Consider the following 16,588-nt stretch of genomic DNA (forward strand, 5'->3'; position numbering starts at 1 on the left):
CCCTCCTGTTGGCTGGGAAGGTGATCCTGCTGGACCAGAAGCCAAGAGGGGCTCAAACAGCTTGTGAGATTTCTCCAACCTGCCAAGGGTCTCAGCAACACTCACAAGGAGCTCCCGGAACAATTTAAAGTCATCCAGTGCCAGAACCAGTGCTGACAACACTGGTGATAACGGGAGAGATCTTCAGTGCTGAGATGGGGTGTCACGCTGCCCTGTCCCTGGAGTTGGCTGTTCCTGGTATTCAAGTGTCAATGGCCTGCTGGGGGGAGGGAGGGAGAGAGATCTCTTCCTTTTCCTCAATGGTGGAGACTGGCTTCTTGATGCTGGCCACGGTGGGCCCCCAGCACCCCACAGGGCCAAAACAACATGCCACAGAACCCTCTGGGTGGCTCAGGTGCTTCTCCAGAGCCAGGCTCTGTGCTGGCAGAACCTCCATCTCCCTAGCCCTTGATCTCGCATGGGGCTTGGAGGCTTTGCAGTCTATCCTTATGGGAGGACACCCAGCTCCTTCTTCATTTCTGCCTCGCTGCTCAGAGCAGTCCCTCTTGCTCCCTGACTTTGACCCCAGAGATGCCGGCGCCAGCTTCAACATGGACACTGAGGCTGGCCTCAATGCCTGTGCCTGGACAGATCCTTCCTCAGCGCTGGGTTCTCAGCGCTCCCTGCGGCACTGCCTGCGTCTGCCCAAGATGCCTTGCTGCTGCTGCTGGAACTTGTTTCCTAGGGCTCTGACAAGACCTTCAGGGACTGCTCCACCTCACACGTAGACTGGCTCATAGCTCACACAGTCTGGCAGAGAAGGCCAAGCACAGTGAATACTCAATTCCCTCAGGTAAGAGGCACACACTGCGTCCGTCCTTCAGGGAAACGAGTCCAGTGCAGGATGGACAAGGCTGGAAGCCCACAGGGCAGAGTCCACTATAAGGAGCCTGTATGGTCTGGTCTGACCACTGGAATTCAGTCCCAATGGTGGGATCGATTCATGGCTGACAAACAGTCGATCAGAAGTGATTGAGGATTTTGGAAATTTTAATAAAGTTTAGCTTGAGCTGAGAACTACAGGTTCCATGTCAGTGCCATGGGCGGTAAGAGGGAACTGAGGGTCATGGCTGCTCCACCTTTCATGCATCGTATGGGAGAGCGAGGCAGCAGAGGGCTCATGCCAGCTGGGGCAGACACAGCTAATCCGAAAAGCCTCCGGTCCGGTGTGCGTGAGGACCATGCTCAACCACAACAGGCTCCATGCTGACACACACTGAAGAACTAGTGCGGGCTGAAGTGCATGTTCCAGAAAGGCAGACCCAGATGTACCCAAAGGTTTGGCTTCCACGGCAATCCTCCTTAAAACCTTGGGCTCTTTGGCCTGCCTATGTGGAATCCCTCCGCTTCCCCCACGAGCCTGGTGTTGTAACGCCAGTACTCCCAGGGGACAGAAGGCAGAGGTTCATGTCAGCCCAGGTCACACTGCACTCTAGCTCTGCAAGCAAAACAACATGGTCATTAGCTCTGGGTGCGCTCTGAGGAAAGTGCTCGGATACATGCTCTGAAAGAACTGGAGAAGCCCCGTTGTACCAATGAGTCAAATTCTCCACAGGGAAAGCCTCATCCCTCAGCTCTATCTGCACCTGCTTTCTCTCATCCCTGAGAGATGGAGAATCCACCACTGCCCCAGGAGTTTGTTCCAACTGTTAATCACCCGCACGGGCCCTAATTCTAATTGGAATAGGTCTGGCTTTGACTTCCAGTGTGGGTCTTGTTCTACCTCTCTTGGCTAGATTAAAGAGCCTTTAGTCCACAGGATCTTCTCCCAGTGAAATCAAGTCACCTCCCTGTCTCCTTTTCACTGAGCGAAGCAGAATGAGCTTGTAAGTCTCTGGCTGCCAGGCATTTTCTCCACCCGCCAACCGTTACCCTGGCTCCTTTCCGTATCGTCTCCAGTTTTCCAACACCCTTGTTTAAAACGTTGCCACAGAGCTGGGGCTGTGTTTCCGCACTGGCTGCACCAATGCCGCATGGACAGGAGAATCCCCACTCTACTCCTATGCATACTCAGGGCTCCCCAGGTTTGTATTCCCCAGGACCTCATTAGCCCATTTTGCCACACACTGGGTGCTAATTTTCTCATGAGAATGTTGTGCAGTACTAAGTCAAATGCCTTAAAGTCTAGGCACATTACAGGTGCAGTTACCTTTATCAACCACACTCGTCATCCCAAAGAATTAAATCAGGCTTGACAAGCCCCATTTGCCATAAAACCACATGGACTGGCATTAATTATATGCCTATCCTTTAATTTACTGATTGAATATAGCAGGGAGTGGACAGCAGGGGGGGATGGATAGCTTAGTGGTTTGAGCACTGGCCTGCTAAACCCAGGGTTGGGAGTTCAATCCTTGAGGGGGCCATTTAGGGATCTGGGGCAAAAATTGGGGATTGGTCCTGCTTTGAGCAGGGAGTTGGAATAGATGACCTCCTGAGGTCCCTTCCAACCCTGATATTCTATGATTCTAACCTTATGTCCAGCCCAGGGAGACGACCCATGGCTCCGGGGTGGTAACAAACTGGGGAGAGCTGCCCCAGAACCACGAGAGGGTCACATGCTGGAAAAGGAGCCAAATCCAGCCACGTTTCCCTGCCTGCTTTGTGCACAGCTCTGTGCCACTACCCACCGTCCCGTGCTGGGAGGCAGAGTTCAGCTGGGCATCAGCACCCTTGCCCAGAGCAGGGCACAGCATACAGATACAGCCCCGGAAATGCCAACCACCCTTGCTGTGACCACGGCAGAGGCAGGGGTCCTGAGACACAGAAGGGACTCACCTCCTGGCATAGGCATACAGCACATGTTTCCGCTCCTGCAGGGACAAATGCCTCTCCACAGGGGACTTCGCAAAGAGCTTCATAGACGGCTGGGGGAAGAGAGCATTCAGGGAGCAGCCACACTGCATGGCCAGGCAAGTTGCCAAGTAGCCCAGTGCCCGCCCGTCCCCACCCACCTTATCCTGACCTCAGTGCCCGCACCTCTCACTAAGAGAGTCTGTGCTAGAGGCTGCAGAAGACTCCAGTCCCATTAGTATCACAGGCTGGAGCTTGGGTGACCACAGCCAAACCAGCCCACAGTGCCCAGCTCTCCACACACTCAGGCCATGAGTTTGGTCTAGCGAGGGAGAGGCAGCCCATCAGCCCTGTTCCTGGCCCTGACTTGTCTGCTTTCTCAGCAATCCCAGCTCTCTCGAACCCCAGCCACCAGCTCTTGGGGGCAGGCCCCCGCGCAGCCCTGAGAGGGCCTGTGGCCAGCGGATTCAGCCTCCCCGGTCCCCCTCTCGATGTCCCGCCAGCAGGCACCTTGGAGGAGGATGAAGCTGCAGGGCACTGAGGGCTGGAAGCCGCTGAAGTCTGGGACGTAGACGGAGCAAGCAGGCCGGTCTCCGGCTCCTTGTCCTCAGGGAGGAGGGGCACCCGGCCCTCCAGGAGGTTGGCGATGGTAGTGTCCACACAGTTGGTCTGGGCTGTGGGGACACAGGGGCTCAGTTAGAAGGGGAGCTGCTGCTGAAGCTAAGATACCTGTGCAGGGGTTCTCCATGTCCCAACAAGCCCCACAGCACAGCAGTCCCCAGGCCTTCACGCCGGGTGCTGGGGAGCTCTGTGACAGAAGGATACGAAGGGCAGCAACCAGCCTCTGCCCCACAAGGTCTGCACGAAGGTCCCAGGTACACGCTTACCCAGGTCTCTCCTGATGGTTCCCAGAGACACATGTGGGAGCACTTCCTTGACCCGCTGGGCCATCTCCGTGATCCGCACATCCTCGTCAGCAAGAGGCCCGACACCAGCCAGGCTGGGAGATGCCCTGGGCCTGGCAACCAAGGACTGGCTTGAGGCTGCAGGAGTAAGAACAGAGGGTATTAATGGGCAGCCAAGAGGAGAGTGCAGGGCCCCAAGCTAGGCTGGCCAGGGGAGAGATGACCCACTGGCGTCTCTAGCTCCTACAGCCTCAATGAGGGGACCCCCCCTCTCACCAGGTCTGCCCTTATCCCAGTCTGGAGCAGGCAGGCTGGGGTAACACCCTTTCCCAGGAGTGCCTCCTGCTTCCCCAGGGCGGGGGCTGGCACTGGAGGACCATGTCCTTTTCCCTCCCCCAGGTGTGAAGCTTTAACAGCAGAACTGGGGCAGCTACCAAGGGAGAAAGTGGGAAGCACAGTGGCTCTGCCAGAGCCCAGGCACGTGCTCCACAGCAAGGAGGGCAGACACACACCTGGGGCAAGGTGGTGAGGCGGGGTGTGTCTCAGCCTCTTCATATGCTCGGCTTTATCCGCTGCAGTGAGTCGCGTAGAAATCACACCCAGTTCCACAGCCAAGAGCTACAGAAAACACACAGGGGAGAGTCAGCAGAGTCACACACCCAGGGAAACAAGATCCGGGGATTGGTACGTTCCCAGGTGTAAAGTCTGAGGCCATTTTCTGCAGCCACATTAGGACAGGAGCTAAAAAGCAGAAAGTCACATGCTCCCATTCCATCTAAATTACATTAAAACAATGAATTTTGGGGCAGTTAAGAAGGCAGCGCTCCTGTCCTGTCCATCACCACCAGATAAAGAAACAGATCTTAAGATGTTTTAAAAAAAAATTTGTTTTGCATTCTGTCTGACAAGGAATCACTTATCAACAGTTGTGATAGCGAAATCCCTACTTCTTTATTGTTATGCCTTTATGGTCCCCACTTCTCTACTGTTTATCTGTAGGGACTCTGTCTGGTTCTTTGATTGTTTCTGTCTGTCTCGTGACTAATTTTGCAAGATTTAAATCAACTAAGGTGATGGGGTACGATTGGTTAAACAATTGTTTCTCAATATGTTAGGATTGGTCAAAAAATTATTTTGTAGTACTTTAGTTTAAAATGATTGGTTAAGGTATCGCTAACCAGGACTCAAGTTTAACTAACTGGGGTCCAAAAGGAAATTCTTTGGAACCTAATTCAGATACAGCCCAAGATCAGAGGTGCCAGACCTCAAGACCCTACCAACTATACTGTGCAGAAGCTGGCATCCCTGGACCAGTAGTTCTCAAGCTTTCCAGACTACTGTACCCCTCTCAGGAGTTGCATTTGTCTTGCGTACCCCCCAAGTTTCACCTAACTTAACTACTTGCCTACAAAATCAGACATTAAAATACAAAAAAGTGTCACAGCACACTATTATTGAAAAATTGCTGACTCTCTCATTTTTTCTGTATGAAATTTTAGTTTGTATTGACTTCGCTAGTGCTTTTATGGAAGCCCGTTGTAAAACAAGGCACATATCTAGAAGAGTTGATGTATCCCCTGGAAGACCTGTGTACCCCCAAGGGTACACGTACCCCTGGTTGAGAACCACTGCCCTGGACAACCTGATCCTGACTGGCAACCAGGAAAAATTTGCCTGCCTTATTGAGAGTGGCAAGCATTGTATGCTTATAACGTGTATTCTCTTTTGGTAACTGTTAATAAATAGAGTTTAAGGATATTACTGTATTATTGTGTAAGGAGCTTTCGCTGGTAAAAGGCCTGCAAACCTACAGAAGACTATGCCGAGCCCTAGGAACTGGGAAAGGGTAGGTGCCTTTCACCCAGAGCTGTAGGAACTGGGAAAGGGAGGGGTGCCTAAATTAACTGGGTTATGCCTTGAGCCCACGGAAGGGTAAAGGTAGGGTGTCCTAGAGCGCGCGGGTAACAGGGAGATCGCCACAAACAAATACTGGCACTTTGTTGGCTATTGGTGCCAGACAGCACCACCCTGCATTTGACAGATTATTAGAAATCCTTGCTACCACCATAGCAGTGTCACCTGCCAGCTCTCTCCGTGCTCTGGGATGGAGATGACCTGGTCTTCCCCAGCGTCAGCACACTAAGCTCTGAGCTTTGCTTTCCCCTCGGCTGTGGTAAATTCCATTTCTATATCCACATTCCCATTAGCCAGCCTGCCCTGGCCACTGAAGTTAGCTCCCCCTTGAGCTGTGGAGGGGCAAATAAATAGCAGGCCATGGAAGGATATGGCAAATTGGGGGGTAACAAATATGGGCCCAGAGATACCCACTCCATCCAGACACACTCTGGCCCCTCCCTGAAGATGCTCTCTGTCCCCAAAACAGGCACGGCTCACATCCACTGATCCAGTCCCAACCCTCCTCTAGGACGCCCTGCAAATACAGCAGCCCCAGCTCTCCCTCCCCCAGGCCCCTCCTACCTCTTGAACTCGGAGCGCAAACTCCTCATTCAGCTCATCAGCTTGTCTGAAGACAGGCGGCATCCACCTGATGGGAGACAAAGGCACTGGGCTGACTGCTCCTGGCATGGCTGAGAGCCTGGGCACCAGGGCCCTTCCCTGAGTCCACTGTGAAACCGAGCTCCCCATGCCCAGCAACAGGATCACGCCCCGGGGGTAGCAATGTGAACAAGAGGTGTGGCAGAAGAGGGAAGTGGGCGGGGGGGCGGGGGGCGGGGCACTATCAGGGGAGGAATTGGGCCCATTCAATTTAGTCTCTGCGTTAAGGGTTCGGAAAAGGGGTGTCAGTGGCCTGTTAATGTGGTTCCCAGACCCAGACTGGGAGGAGCTGCTGCCCCAGTGAGGGCAGCAAGAATGCAGAGGCACCTGGGTCAGACACAAGGTGTGGGCAGGAAAACTACTATGTGCATCACAGCCTGGGGGAAAAGGACACAGCCTGTCCCCAGGCTCCCTTCTGGGAGGGACTCAACAGAGGCCCTTTCCTCAGACTAGGGAAGGAGAGATCCCCCACAGATCCGGCTCTCCTCCTCTTTAGCTCGCACTGCCACAATGAGGGAGAAGGGGACATAGGGGAAGAGCCCAGCAAGTGGCCCTGTTCAGGGACTGTGCCCTCAAGACGCTGCGCTCTGGCAAGCAGCTGGGGAGATTTTGCTCACCGATACCCCAAACTGAGCTGCACGCTGTAATACAGACATGCTGAGCCACTCTGCCAGCCGAGGGTGGAAGGAGAATGGCTTAAGCCCTGGGATTCACAGGGAGAGGGGCCCAGCCTGCATTGCTCAAACGAGGGAAGAAGGGGAGGGTCAGGAGAAGCCTCCCAGCAGGGAGAGGGATCGACTTGAGGGAAAGGCTGAGCCAGCTGCAGGGAACCACGGAAGCGCAGAGGAGGCAGGAGCTGACAAGGGAAATACAGCAGAGAAAGGTGGGGAAAAGGGCCCGGGGAGACCAAGGCACCCCTCACCAGTACTGGATCCCTCTCCCTCTGACAGGGGACAAACCCCACTCAGGAACCAGGAGCCCAGAAAGAGGCTCCTCCCACATCAGGAACCTGGAGAGCAGACAAGCTGGCCCTCGGCACCCGGCTGAACAGCCTAGGACCAAGGCCCAGGGCCAGCAGCACTGACACTGGCAGTGGCAGGAGTGGATACAGCAGGGTCTCTCGGCAGAGCTGAGTGAGGTAAACACAGCAGGACCCTGCCCCACCCCCCTCCTCAAAGGAGAGCGAGAGATAGTACCTTACTTGATAAACTGTGAAGGGAACAAAGAAGGTCCAGAACAGCTCTGTGATCCAGGAGGAGTCGGCCACACTCTGGAGAAGAGAGCACAGTGAGACTACGGCTGGGGACAGAGCCGCACACAGCCAGCGAGACAGGGGCAGCCATGGACATGCCCAAAGGAAGGAAGAGGAGCACAGCAAAGACCTGCTCTGAGGCAAATCCAGGCAGGATGCTTTCTCACCAGGCAGAACTAAGAGGGACTGAGACAGGGAGACCTACAGACGACTAGCACCAACTGATTACATAGCTCCAGGACTCGCCCCCCTCCTACATCAGAGCAGACAGGTGTCCCCCCCGGCCCCCTGTAACTGAGAAGGAGAACATGCTCTCAGATGAAAGACTGGTAATTGCTTCAGGCCTATGGACCATGAACAATTTTCTGGACTCACAGGAAGGCCCTACTCTCTTGGCCAGAATCATAGTAAGGAAGCATGTTGGACTCGGCGACCTAGCTTGGATCTGTTTTGGGCACTAGGATGCCTATTACACAGACAATTCATAGCTAAGGAGCACCTGGACCAGACAAAACCTGAAGATTTTCCAGACCTGTCAAGACCTTGTGAGAAAAATAAGTCTGAATTCCCATACAACCTATTTTTATTTCTTAAACTGATTTCACTGAGAGATTGAAAACCTAGCAGATCTTAAGCATAAAAAAGAAGCTTACAAGAAGTGGAAGGTTGGACATATGACCAGGGAAGAGTATAAAAATATTGCTTGGGCATGTAGGAATGAAATTAGGAGGGCCAAATCGCACCTGGAGCTGCAGCTAGCGAGAGATGTTAAGAGTAACAAGAAGGGTTTCTTCAGGTATGTTGGCAACAAGAAGAAAGCCAAGGAAAGTGTGGGCCCCTTAATGAATGAGGGAGGCAACCTAGTGACAGAGGATGTGGAAAAAGCTAATGTACTCAATGCTTTTTTTGCCTCTGTCTTCACGAACAAGGTCAGCTCCCAGACTGCTGTGCTGGGCATCACAACATGGGGAATAGATGGCCAGCCCTCTGTGGAGAAAGAGGTGGTTAGGGACTATTTAGAAAAACTGGACGTGCACAAGTCCATGGGGCCGGACGAGTTGCATCTGAGAGTGCTGAAGGAATTGGCGGCTGTGATTGCAGAGCCATTGGCCATTATCTTTGAAAACTCGTGGCGAACGGGGGAAGTCCCGGATGACTGGAAAAAGGCTAATGTCGTGCCAATCTTTAAAAAAGGGAAGGAGGATGATCCTGGGAACTACAGGCCAGTAAGCCTCACTTCAGTCTCCGGAAAAATCATGGAGCAGGTCCTCAAAGAATCAATCCTGAAGCACTTACATGAGAGGAAAGTGATCAGGAACAGTCAGCATGGATTCACCAAGGGAAGGTCATGCCTGACTAATCTAATCGCCTTCTATGATGAGATTACTGGTTCTGTGGATGAAGGGAAAGCAGTGGATGTATTGTATCTTGACTTTAGCAAAGCTTTTGACACCCGGTCTCCCACAGTATTCTTGTCAGCAAGTTAAGGAAGTATGGGCTGGATGAATGCACTATAAGGTGGGTAGAAAGTTGGCTAGATTGTCGGGCTCAACGGGTAGTGATCAATGGCTCCATGTCTAGTTGGCAGCCGGTATCAAGTGGAGTGCCCCAGGGGTCGGTCCTGGGGCCGGTTTTGTTCAATATCTTCATAAATGATCTGGAGGATGGTGTGGATTGCACTCTCAGCAAATATGCGGATGATACTAAACTGGGAGGAGTGGTAGATACGCCGGAGGGCAGGGATAGGATACAGAGGGACCTAGACAAATTGGAGAACTGGGCCAAAAGAAATCTGATGAGGTTCAATAAGGATAAGTGCAGGGTCCTGCGCTTAGGATGGAAGAACCCAATGCACAGCTACAGACTAGGGACCGAATGGCTAGGCAGTAGTTCTGCGGAAAAGGACCTCGGGGTGACAGTGGACGAGAAGCTGGATATGAGCCAGCAGTGTGCCCTTGTTGCCAAGAAGGCCAATGGCATTTTGAGATGTATAAGTAGGGGCATAGCGAGCAGATCGAGGGACGTGATCGTTCCCCTCTATTCGACATTGGTGAGGCCTCATCTGGAGTACTGTGTCCAGTTTTGGGCCCCACACTACAAGAAGGATGTGGATAAATTGGAGAGAGTCCAGCGAAGGGCAACAAAAATGATTAGGGGTCTGGAACACATGACTTATGAGGAGAGGCTGAGGAAACAGGGATTGTTTAGTCTGCAGAAGAGAAGAATGAGGGGGGATTTGATAGCTGCTTTCAACTACCTGAGAGGTAGTTCCACAGAGGATGGTTCTAGACTATTCTTAGTGGTGGAAGAGGACAGGACAAGGAGTAATGGTCTCAAGTTGCAGTGGGGGAGGTTTAGGTTGGATATTAGGAAAAACTTTTTCACTAGGAGGGTGGTGAAACACTGGAATGCGTTGCCTAGGGAGGTGGTGGAATCTCCTTCCTTAGGAGTTTTTAAGGTCAGGCTTGACAAAGCCCTGGCTGGGATGATTTAATTGGGTATGGGTCCTGCTTTTGAGCAGGGGGTTGGACTAGATGACCTCCTGAGGTCCCTTCCAACCCTGATATTCTATGATGCTATGATTTTAAAGTTACTTCTCTATCAAGATGAAACTTTCAAAGATAAAGTGCTTGATTTACAACTTAATTCCTACATATATAGATTATTAAATTGTTGATTGAGAGAGTAATAAAAAATTTGACCAAAAGATGTCCAACTTATTTTTAATGTTGCTAATGGATGAATGCTGAGTGGCTGGTTGTTACTAGGACTCTTCAATCAAAGACTTTTTTTTTATTTTTTGGTCAAATTTTCCATACACCGGTGACAAAGTCATCTCAAGACTTTTTCACTCCAGTAAAATCATGTCATTTTCCCCACCGAGTAGTCCCATATTGTCTCTTTTTGATATTTTGGAGGATCAGATTTACAGTCTCTGTGGTATGCAAATCACTGAATATTGTGACTTATGTCACATCAATCAAGAGGCCACACTAGACAGAGACAAGCCTCTCCCTGCACTCAAAGGAGACCCCCACTAGCAAGAAGCAATGTTCCAGCAGCATCTGTCAAGAATTTCCCTTTTCTCTTTTGTTTGTATTAAATGGGAGGTGTCCCAACCTTTACATTCCCTAATTTTAAGCTGTCACAGGGTGTCTGAGTCCACTGGGGGAAGCCACAATGGTCCTCAGTTTTAAAGTCTTAGACACCCATCAAAGTGTATCCTACAGTCTGTGTTTAGAAGCCCTAAAAAAATTACTGCCAGGTGTGACTTTTGGCACATAAGACTGGTCAAACTTCTGCTCGTCAGAGTTTCGTTGGAATCTGTTATAAACTGTCTGTTGGAAGGTGGGGTAGGAGGGGCTTAGTGCCACAACACAAGAACTGAAAGCCAAGGAAGTAGCTTTGTATTTGGCTCTGAAACTGTGGTTTAAACATTTGATCATTTGGTTTCAGTATTAAAATATTTAACACTCCCAAATTATAAATTTGATTAACTGGTAAAATTCCTTACTTGGGGTTTATGAACAAATGGACAGCTGCCTCCACAGATTCCTTCCTAGGCTTTATAAAGGTGGATTATTTGTTGTATTAATCTGGTGATGCAACTAGTCTGGTGATGTAGTTGAAATACTGTATTGAAAGTACCTGGTTGATTTGATAGTTACACTGTTTTATTTGTAGATTAGTTTAGCAGTATTAACAGAAGCTAAGCTGAGCTGATATTTTCTGGATTTTGTTTAATAGTTTTAATAGTATTTTAAAACTGATATGGAGTCACATTTCTTTCAATCAGCACCACAGGTCTCAGACCTTTTGAGCACTGCATGGATAATAGCTGGCAAATGTTAGTCCCTAAACAGCTCCCCTCAATTAACCTTTGGTTCTCACAGCCTGGCATTGTGTGGCTAGAACTCCTGGAACTTCCTTGGTTATTCTGACAGCCAGGGACAATCCCTGGATGAAAGAGACTTATGTAGGGTGGGGGCCTTTTGTCTATTATTTCTTGGTGTCTGTCCCTTTGCTTTCCTTATTTTCTACTCTCAGTTGTGGGTCTAATGGGTATCAGGGCAGACAAACTGCTCTGACAACACACTTTCCAGGTGCAGTCCCTACCTGCTTCGTAGGCCTCACCTGACCCAGCTGCTCAGAGAGGGAATCTGCACTTGTGACTGACCCAGACCCCAGATTTCAGCCTGAGCAAATATCCATGGAGAAGGGTGTCCTTGCTTGCCTAAGAGAGGATGCTAGCTCTGGCTCCATGTGACAGCTGTATAACCATCCATCCACATCTGCCCATTACAGAGCAACTCCTTCCTGTCCCTCACCCCACCATTTTATCGCTGCCTCTATCTGTTCAATCAGTTTCCCTCAACTCAAGCCCAAAGTCACAGCTTCAAGGGAGCTGAAAACGTTTTGGTTGCAACCCACTGAACGGCGTCACTGTCAACATATTAACACGAGCATCCGAGAGGAGAACTGTGATGTGCTTCGTGTGCAAGCCTAGGCCTTGGCAGACCTGAGCTAGCTCCCTGTGTGCCTGGGGGCGAGTCACCAAGTCCCTCAGGGGACAATTGCGCTTCCTGATCTTGTGGGGTATTGTGAGAATAAGTGTGTCAAGATTGGTGGGGTGCTGAGATACCAGTGATGGGACCCAGAAAAAAGCCTTGCCTAGGCAGGTTGATAGATTACTTAAGAGATGTGTGAGAGGCAAAGCTGATGTCAGTGAAATTCCCTGGGAGGAAGCAGAACACCTGCCTCACATGGCCACCGAGAAGTTTGACACGACGGGAAAGAACCCCAAAGCTCAGCAGTAGGCCACAGGGTGCAAAGTAAGGGCAATAGTAACCCTCTAGCCATGACCCCCCCTAAGCTGTACACATCCATTATGGGCTAGGGGCTCTTTGCCCCATACCTCAGGACTCACCACAGCAATTAAGGGCCTCTGAACTTGCAGAGCCACCGGCTGAATCATGTCCAGGATTGAGAATGGCCAGGAGCTGAAAAGAAAACATCCCAGCGATTAACAAAGGCCACAGAGATGGGATAAAGCTGTCCTGTCCCCAGGAACATCCCCCACCACCGCTACCTGAAGCGAAGAAGGCCGACTCGGCCATTAGTGGCTGCCTCCTCTGGGAACAGCAGCAGAGGTGGATTCCCCCCATGGGACGAATACACCTTCAGGGAATCCACCAGCTCTGCCCGGCTCCCCACCGCCCCCAGCTCCATGAATCCCCGTGACCAACAGATGAAACCCGGCGTGCCATTCAGTGCAGGCTGCAAGAGAAGAGCAAGGGCAAATTAGTGACCCCCACCCAGTCTCCCTGCTAAGACTCCAGCCTGCTGGTTGATTTGGGTCCTGGCTACGTGAGAGCCTCTTCCCTCCCCAGACACTGCAACAGCAGCTGAGTGTCCTCCGAACAACCCCCAGCTGTGAATGGGAGAAGAGGGGCCTTGGTTACAAGATTTGTCACCCTCCCAACCCAAAGTGTGTTGCCCTTTAGGACTGCACAAAGTACAAGTCCCCTCAGGGGAGAGTGTTTATTAGCACTATCGATTAATCGCAGTTAACTCATGCGATTAACTAAAAAAATAAATAATTCTAATTTAAAAAATTAATCACGATTAATCGCAGTTTTAATCGCACTATTAAACAACAGAATACCAATTGAAATTTATTAAATATTTTGGATGTTTTTCTACATTTTCATATATAATGTATTCTGAGATGTAACTGAAATCAAAAGGTATATTATTTTTTATTATGAATATTAACACGTAAAAATGATAAACAAAACAAATAGTATTTTTCAATTCACTTCATACTGTAGTGCAATCTCTTTGTCATGAAAGTGCAACTTACAAACGTGCATGGTAATCAAGGTGGGCCATGTCCAGCACAAATCCAGGCTCTCTCACCCCGCCCCCTTTCCCCCCCCCTCCCCGGGGGACGGACACACACACACACACAAACTCACTCTCCTGCTGGCAATAGCTCATCCAAACTGACCACTCTCCAAGTTTAATCAGAACGTCTGGGGGAGGAGGGGTAGGAAAAAACAAGGGGAAATAGGCTACCTTGCATAATGACTTAGCCACTCCCAGTCTCTATTTAAGCCTAAATTAATAGTGTCCAATTTGCAAATGAATTCCAATTCAGCAGTTTCTCGCTGGAGTCTGGATTTGAAGTTTTTTTGTTTTAAGATAGCGACCTTCATGTCTGTGATTGCGTGACCAGAGAGATTGAAGTGTTCTCCGACTGGTTTATGAATGTTATAATTCTTGACATCTGATTTGTGTCCATTTCATAGAATCATAGAATATCAGGGTTGGAAGGGACCCCAGAAGGTCATCTAGTCCAACCCCCTGCTCAAAGCAGGACCAATTCCCAATTAAATCATCCCAGCCAGGGCTTTGTCAAGCCTGACCTTAAAAACCTCTGAGGAAGGAGATTCTACCACCTCCCTAGGTAACGCATTCCAGTGTTTCACCACCCTCTTAGTGAAAAAGTTTTTCCTAATATCCAATCTAAACCTCCCCCACTGCAACTTGAGACCATTACTCCTCGTTCTGTCATCTGCTACCATTGAGAACAGTCTAGAGCCATCCTCTTTGGAACCCCCTTTCAGGTAGTTGAAAGCAGCTATCAAATCCCCCCTCATTCTTCTCTTCTGCAGGCTAAACAATCCCAGCTCCCTCAGCCTCTCCTCATAACTCATGTGTTCCAGTCCCCTAATCATTTTTGTTGCCCTTCGCTGGACTCTCTCCAATTTATCCACATCCTTCTTGAAGTGTGGGGCCCAAAACTGGACACAGTACTCCAGATGAGGCCTCACCAACGTCGAATATAGGGGAACGATCACGTCCCTCGATCTGCTCGCTATGCCCCTACTTATACATCCCAAAATGCCATTGGCCTTCTTGGCAACAAGGGCACACTGCTGACTCATATCCAGCTTCTCGTCCACTGTCACCCCTAGGTCCTTTTCCGCAGAACTGCTGCCTAGCCATTCGGTCCCTAGTCTGTAGCTGTGCATTGGGTTCTTCCGTCCTAAGTGCAGGACCCTGCACTTATCCTTATTGAACCTCATCAGATTCCTTTTGGCCCAATCCTCCAATTTGTCTAGGTCCTTCTGTATCCTATCCCTCCCCTCCAGCGTATCTACCACTCCTCCCAGTTTAGTATCATCCGCAAATTTGCTGAGAGTGCAATCCACACCATCCTCCAGATCATTTATGAAGATATTGAATAAAACCGGCCCCAGGACCGACCCTTGGGGCACTCCACTTGACACCGGCTGCCAACTAGACATGGAGCCATTGATCACTACCCGTTGAGCCCGACAATCTAGCCAGCTTTCTACCCACCTTATAGTGCATTCATCCAGCCCATACTTCCTTAACTTGCTGACAAGAATACTGTGGGAGACCGGGTGTCAAAAGCTTTGCTAAAGTCAAGAAACAATACATCCACTGCTTTCCCTTCATCCACAGAACCAGTAATCTCATCATAAAAGGCGATTAGATTAGTCAGGCATGACCTTCCCTTGGTGAATCCTTGCTGGCTGTTCCTGATCACTATCCTCTCATGCAAGTGCTTCAGGATTGATTCTTTGAGGACCTGCTCCATGATTTTTCCAGGGACTGAGGTGAGGCTGACTGGCCTGTAGTTTTCTTTTACGTAGAGACTGTCCAGTTTGACCAATGTAAATGGCAGAGGGGCATTGCTGGCACATGATGGCATATATCACACTGGTGGATGTGCAGGTGAACGAGCCTCTGATAGTGTGGCTGATGTTATTAGGCCCTGTGATGGTGTTCCCTGAATAGATATGTGGGCACAGTTGGCAACGGGCTTTGTTGCAAGGATAAGTTCCTGGGTTAGTGGTTCTGTTGTGTGGTATGTGGTTGTTGGTGAGTATTTGCTTCAGGTTGCGGGGCTGTCCCATGCACATTGTAGGGAGAGTGGTCACTTTGGATGAGCTATTACTAGCAGGAGAGTGAGTTTGTGTGTGTATGGGGGTGGGGGGGTGAGAAAACCTGGATTTGTGCTGGAAATGGTCCATCTTGATGATCACTTTAGATAAGCTATTACCAGCAGGACAGTGGGGTGGGAGGAGGTATTGTTTCATGATCTCTGTGTGTATATAATATCTGCTGCAGCTTCCACGGTATGCATCCGATGAAGTGAGCTGTAGCTCACGAAAACTCATGCTCAAATAAATTGGTTAGTCAATAAGGTGCCACAAGTACTCCTTTTCTTTTTGCGAATACAGACTAACACGGCTGTTACTCTGAAACTTGTCAACTTACAAATGTAGATTTTCTTGTTGTTACATAACTGCACTTAAAACCAAAACAAAGTAAAACTTCAGAGCCTACAAGTCCACCCAGTACTACTACTTGTTCAGCCAACTGCTAAGACAAACAAGTTTGTTCACATTTACAGGAGATAATGCTACCCTCTTCTTATTTACAGTGTCACCAGAAAGTGAGAACAGGCATTTGCATGGCATTTTTGTGGCTGGTATTGCAAAGTATTTACGTGCCAGATATGTAAAAATTGGTATGCCCCTTCATGCTTCGGCCACCATTCCAGAGGATATGCTTCCATGATGATGATGCTTGTTAAAAAAATGTGTTAATTAAATTTGTGACTGAACCCCTTGGGGAAGAATCATATGTCCCCTGCTCTGTATTGTTCCCACATTCCACTATATATTTCATGTTATAGCAATCTTGGATGATGACCCAGCATGTTGTTCGTTTTAAGAACACCTTCACTGCAGATTTCACAAAACGCAAAGAAGGTACAATGTAAGATATCTAAAGATAGCTACAGCACTGGACCAAAGGTTTAAGAATCCGAAGTGCCTTCCAAAATCTGAGAGGGACGAGGCGTGGAGCATGCTTTCAGAAGTTTTAAAAGAGCAACACTCCAATACGGAAACTACAGACCCTGAAACACCAAAAAAGAAAATCTATCTTCTGCTGGTGGCATCTGACTCAGGTGATGAAAATGAACGTGTCGGTGCGCACTGCT

At 49.7% G+C, this 16,588-nt stretch overlaps 1 protein-coding gene across 3 annotated transcripts in view; it reads right to left on the minus strand.

Annotated features, from left to right (window-relative positions):
• Positions 1-16,588, minus strand: part of AUP1 (AUP1 lipid droplet regulating VLDL assembly factor) — a 28,884-nt gene that overhangs the window by 9,327 nt on the left and 2,969 nt on the right. For all 3 annotated transcript variants that reach the window (XM_084626486.1, XM_084626487.1, XM_084626488.1), the window contains exons 4-11: positions 12,635-12,822; positions 12,473-12,545; positions 7,490-7,563; positions 6,216-6,282; positions 4,250-4,355; positions 3,720-3,875; positions 3,343-3,506; positions 2,818-2,906 (exon numbers count right to left, since the gene is read on the minus strand). In XM_084626486.1, the coding sequence (XP_084482612.1) occupies positions 2,818-2,906; positions 3,343-3,506; positions 3,720-3,875; positions 4,250-4,355; positions 6,216-6,282; positions 7,490-7,563; positions 12,473-12,545; positions 12,635-12,822 (917 nt within the window). The remainder of the gene's footprint in view (positions 1-2,817; positions 2,907-3,342; positions 3,507-3,719; positions 3,876-4,249; positions 4,356-6,215; positions 6,283-7,489; positions 7,564-12,472; positions 12,546-12,634; positions 12,823-16,588) is intronic.

Source organism: Lepidochelys olivacea (assembly GCF_965140295.1).
Source record: "Lepidochelys olivacea isolate rLepOli2 genome assembly, chromosome: 4".
Lineage (NCBI taxonomy): Eukaryota > Metazoa > Chordata > Testudines > Cheloniidae > Lepidochelys > Lepidochelys olivacea.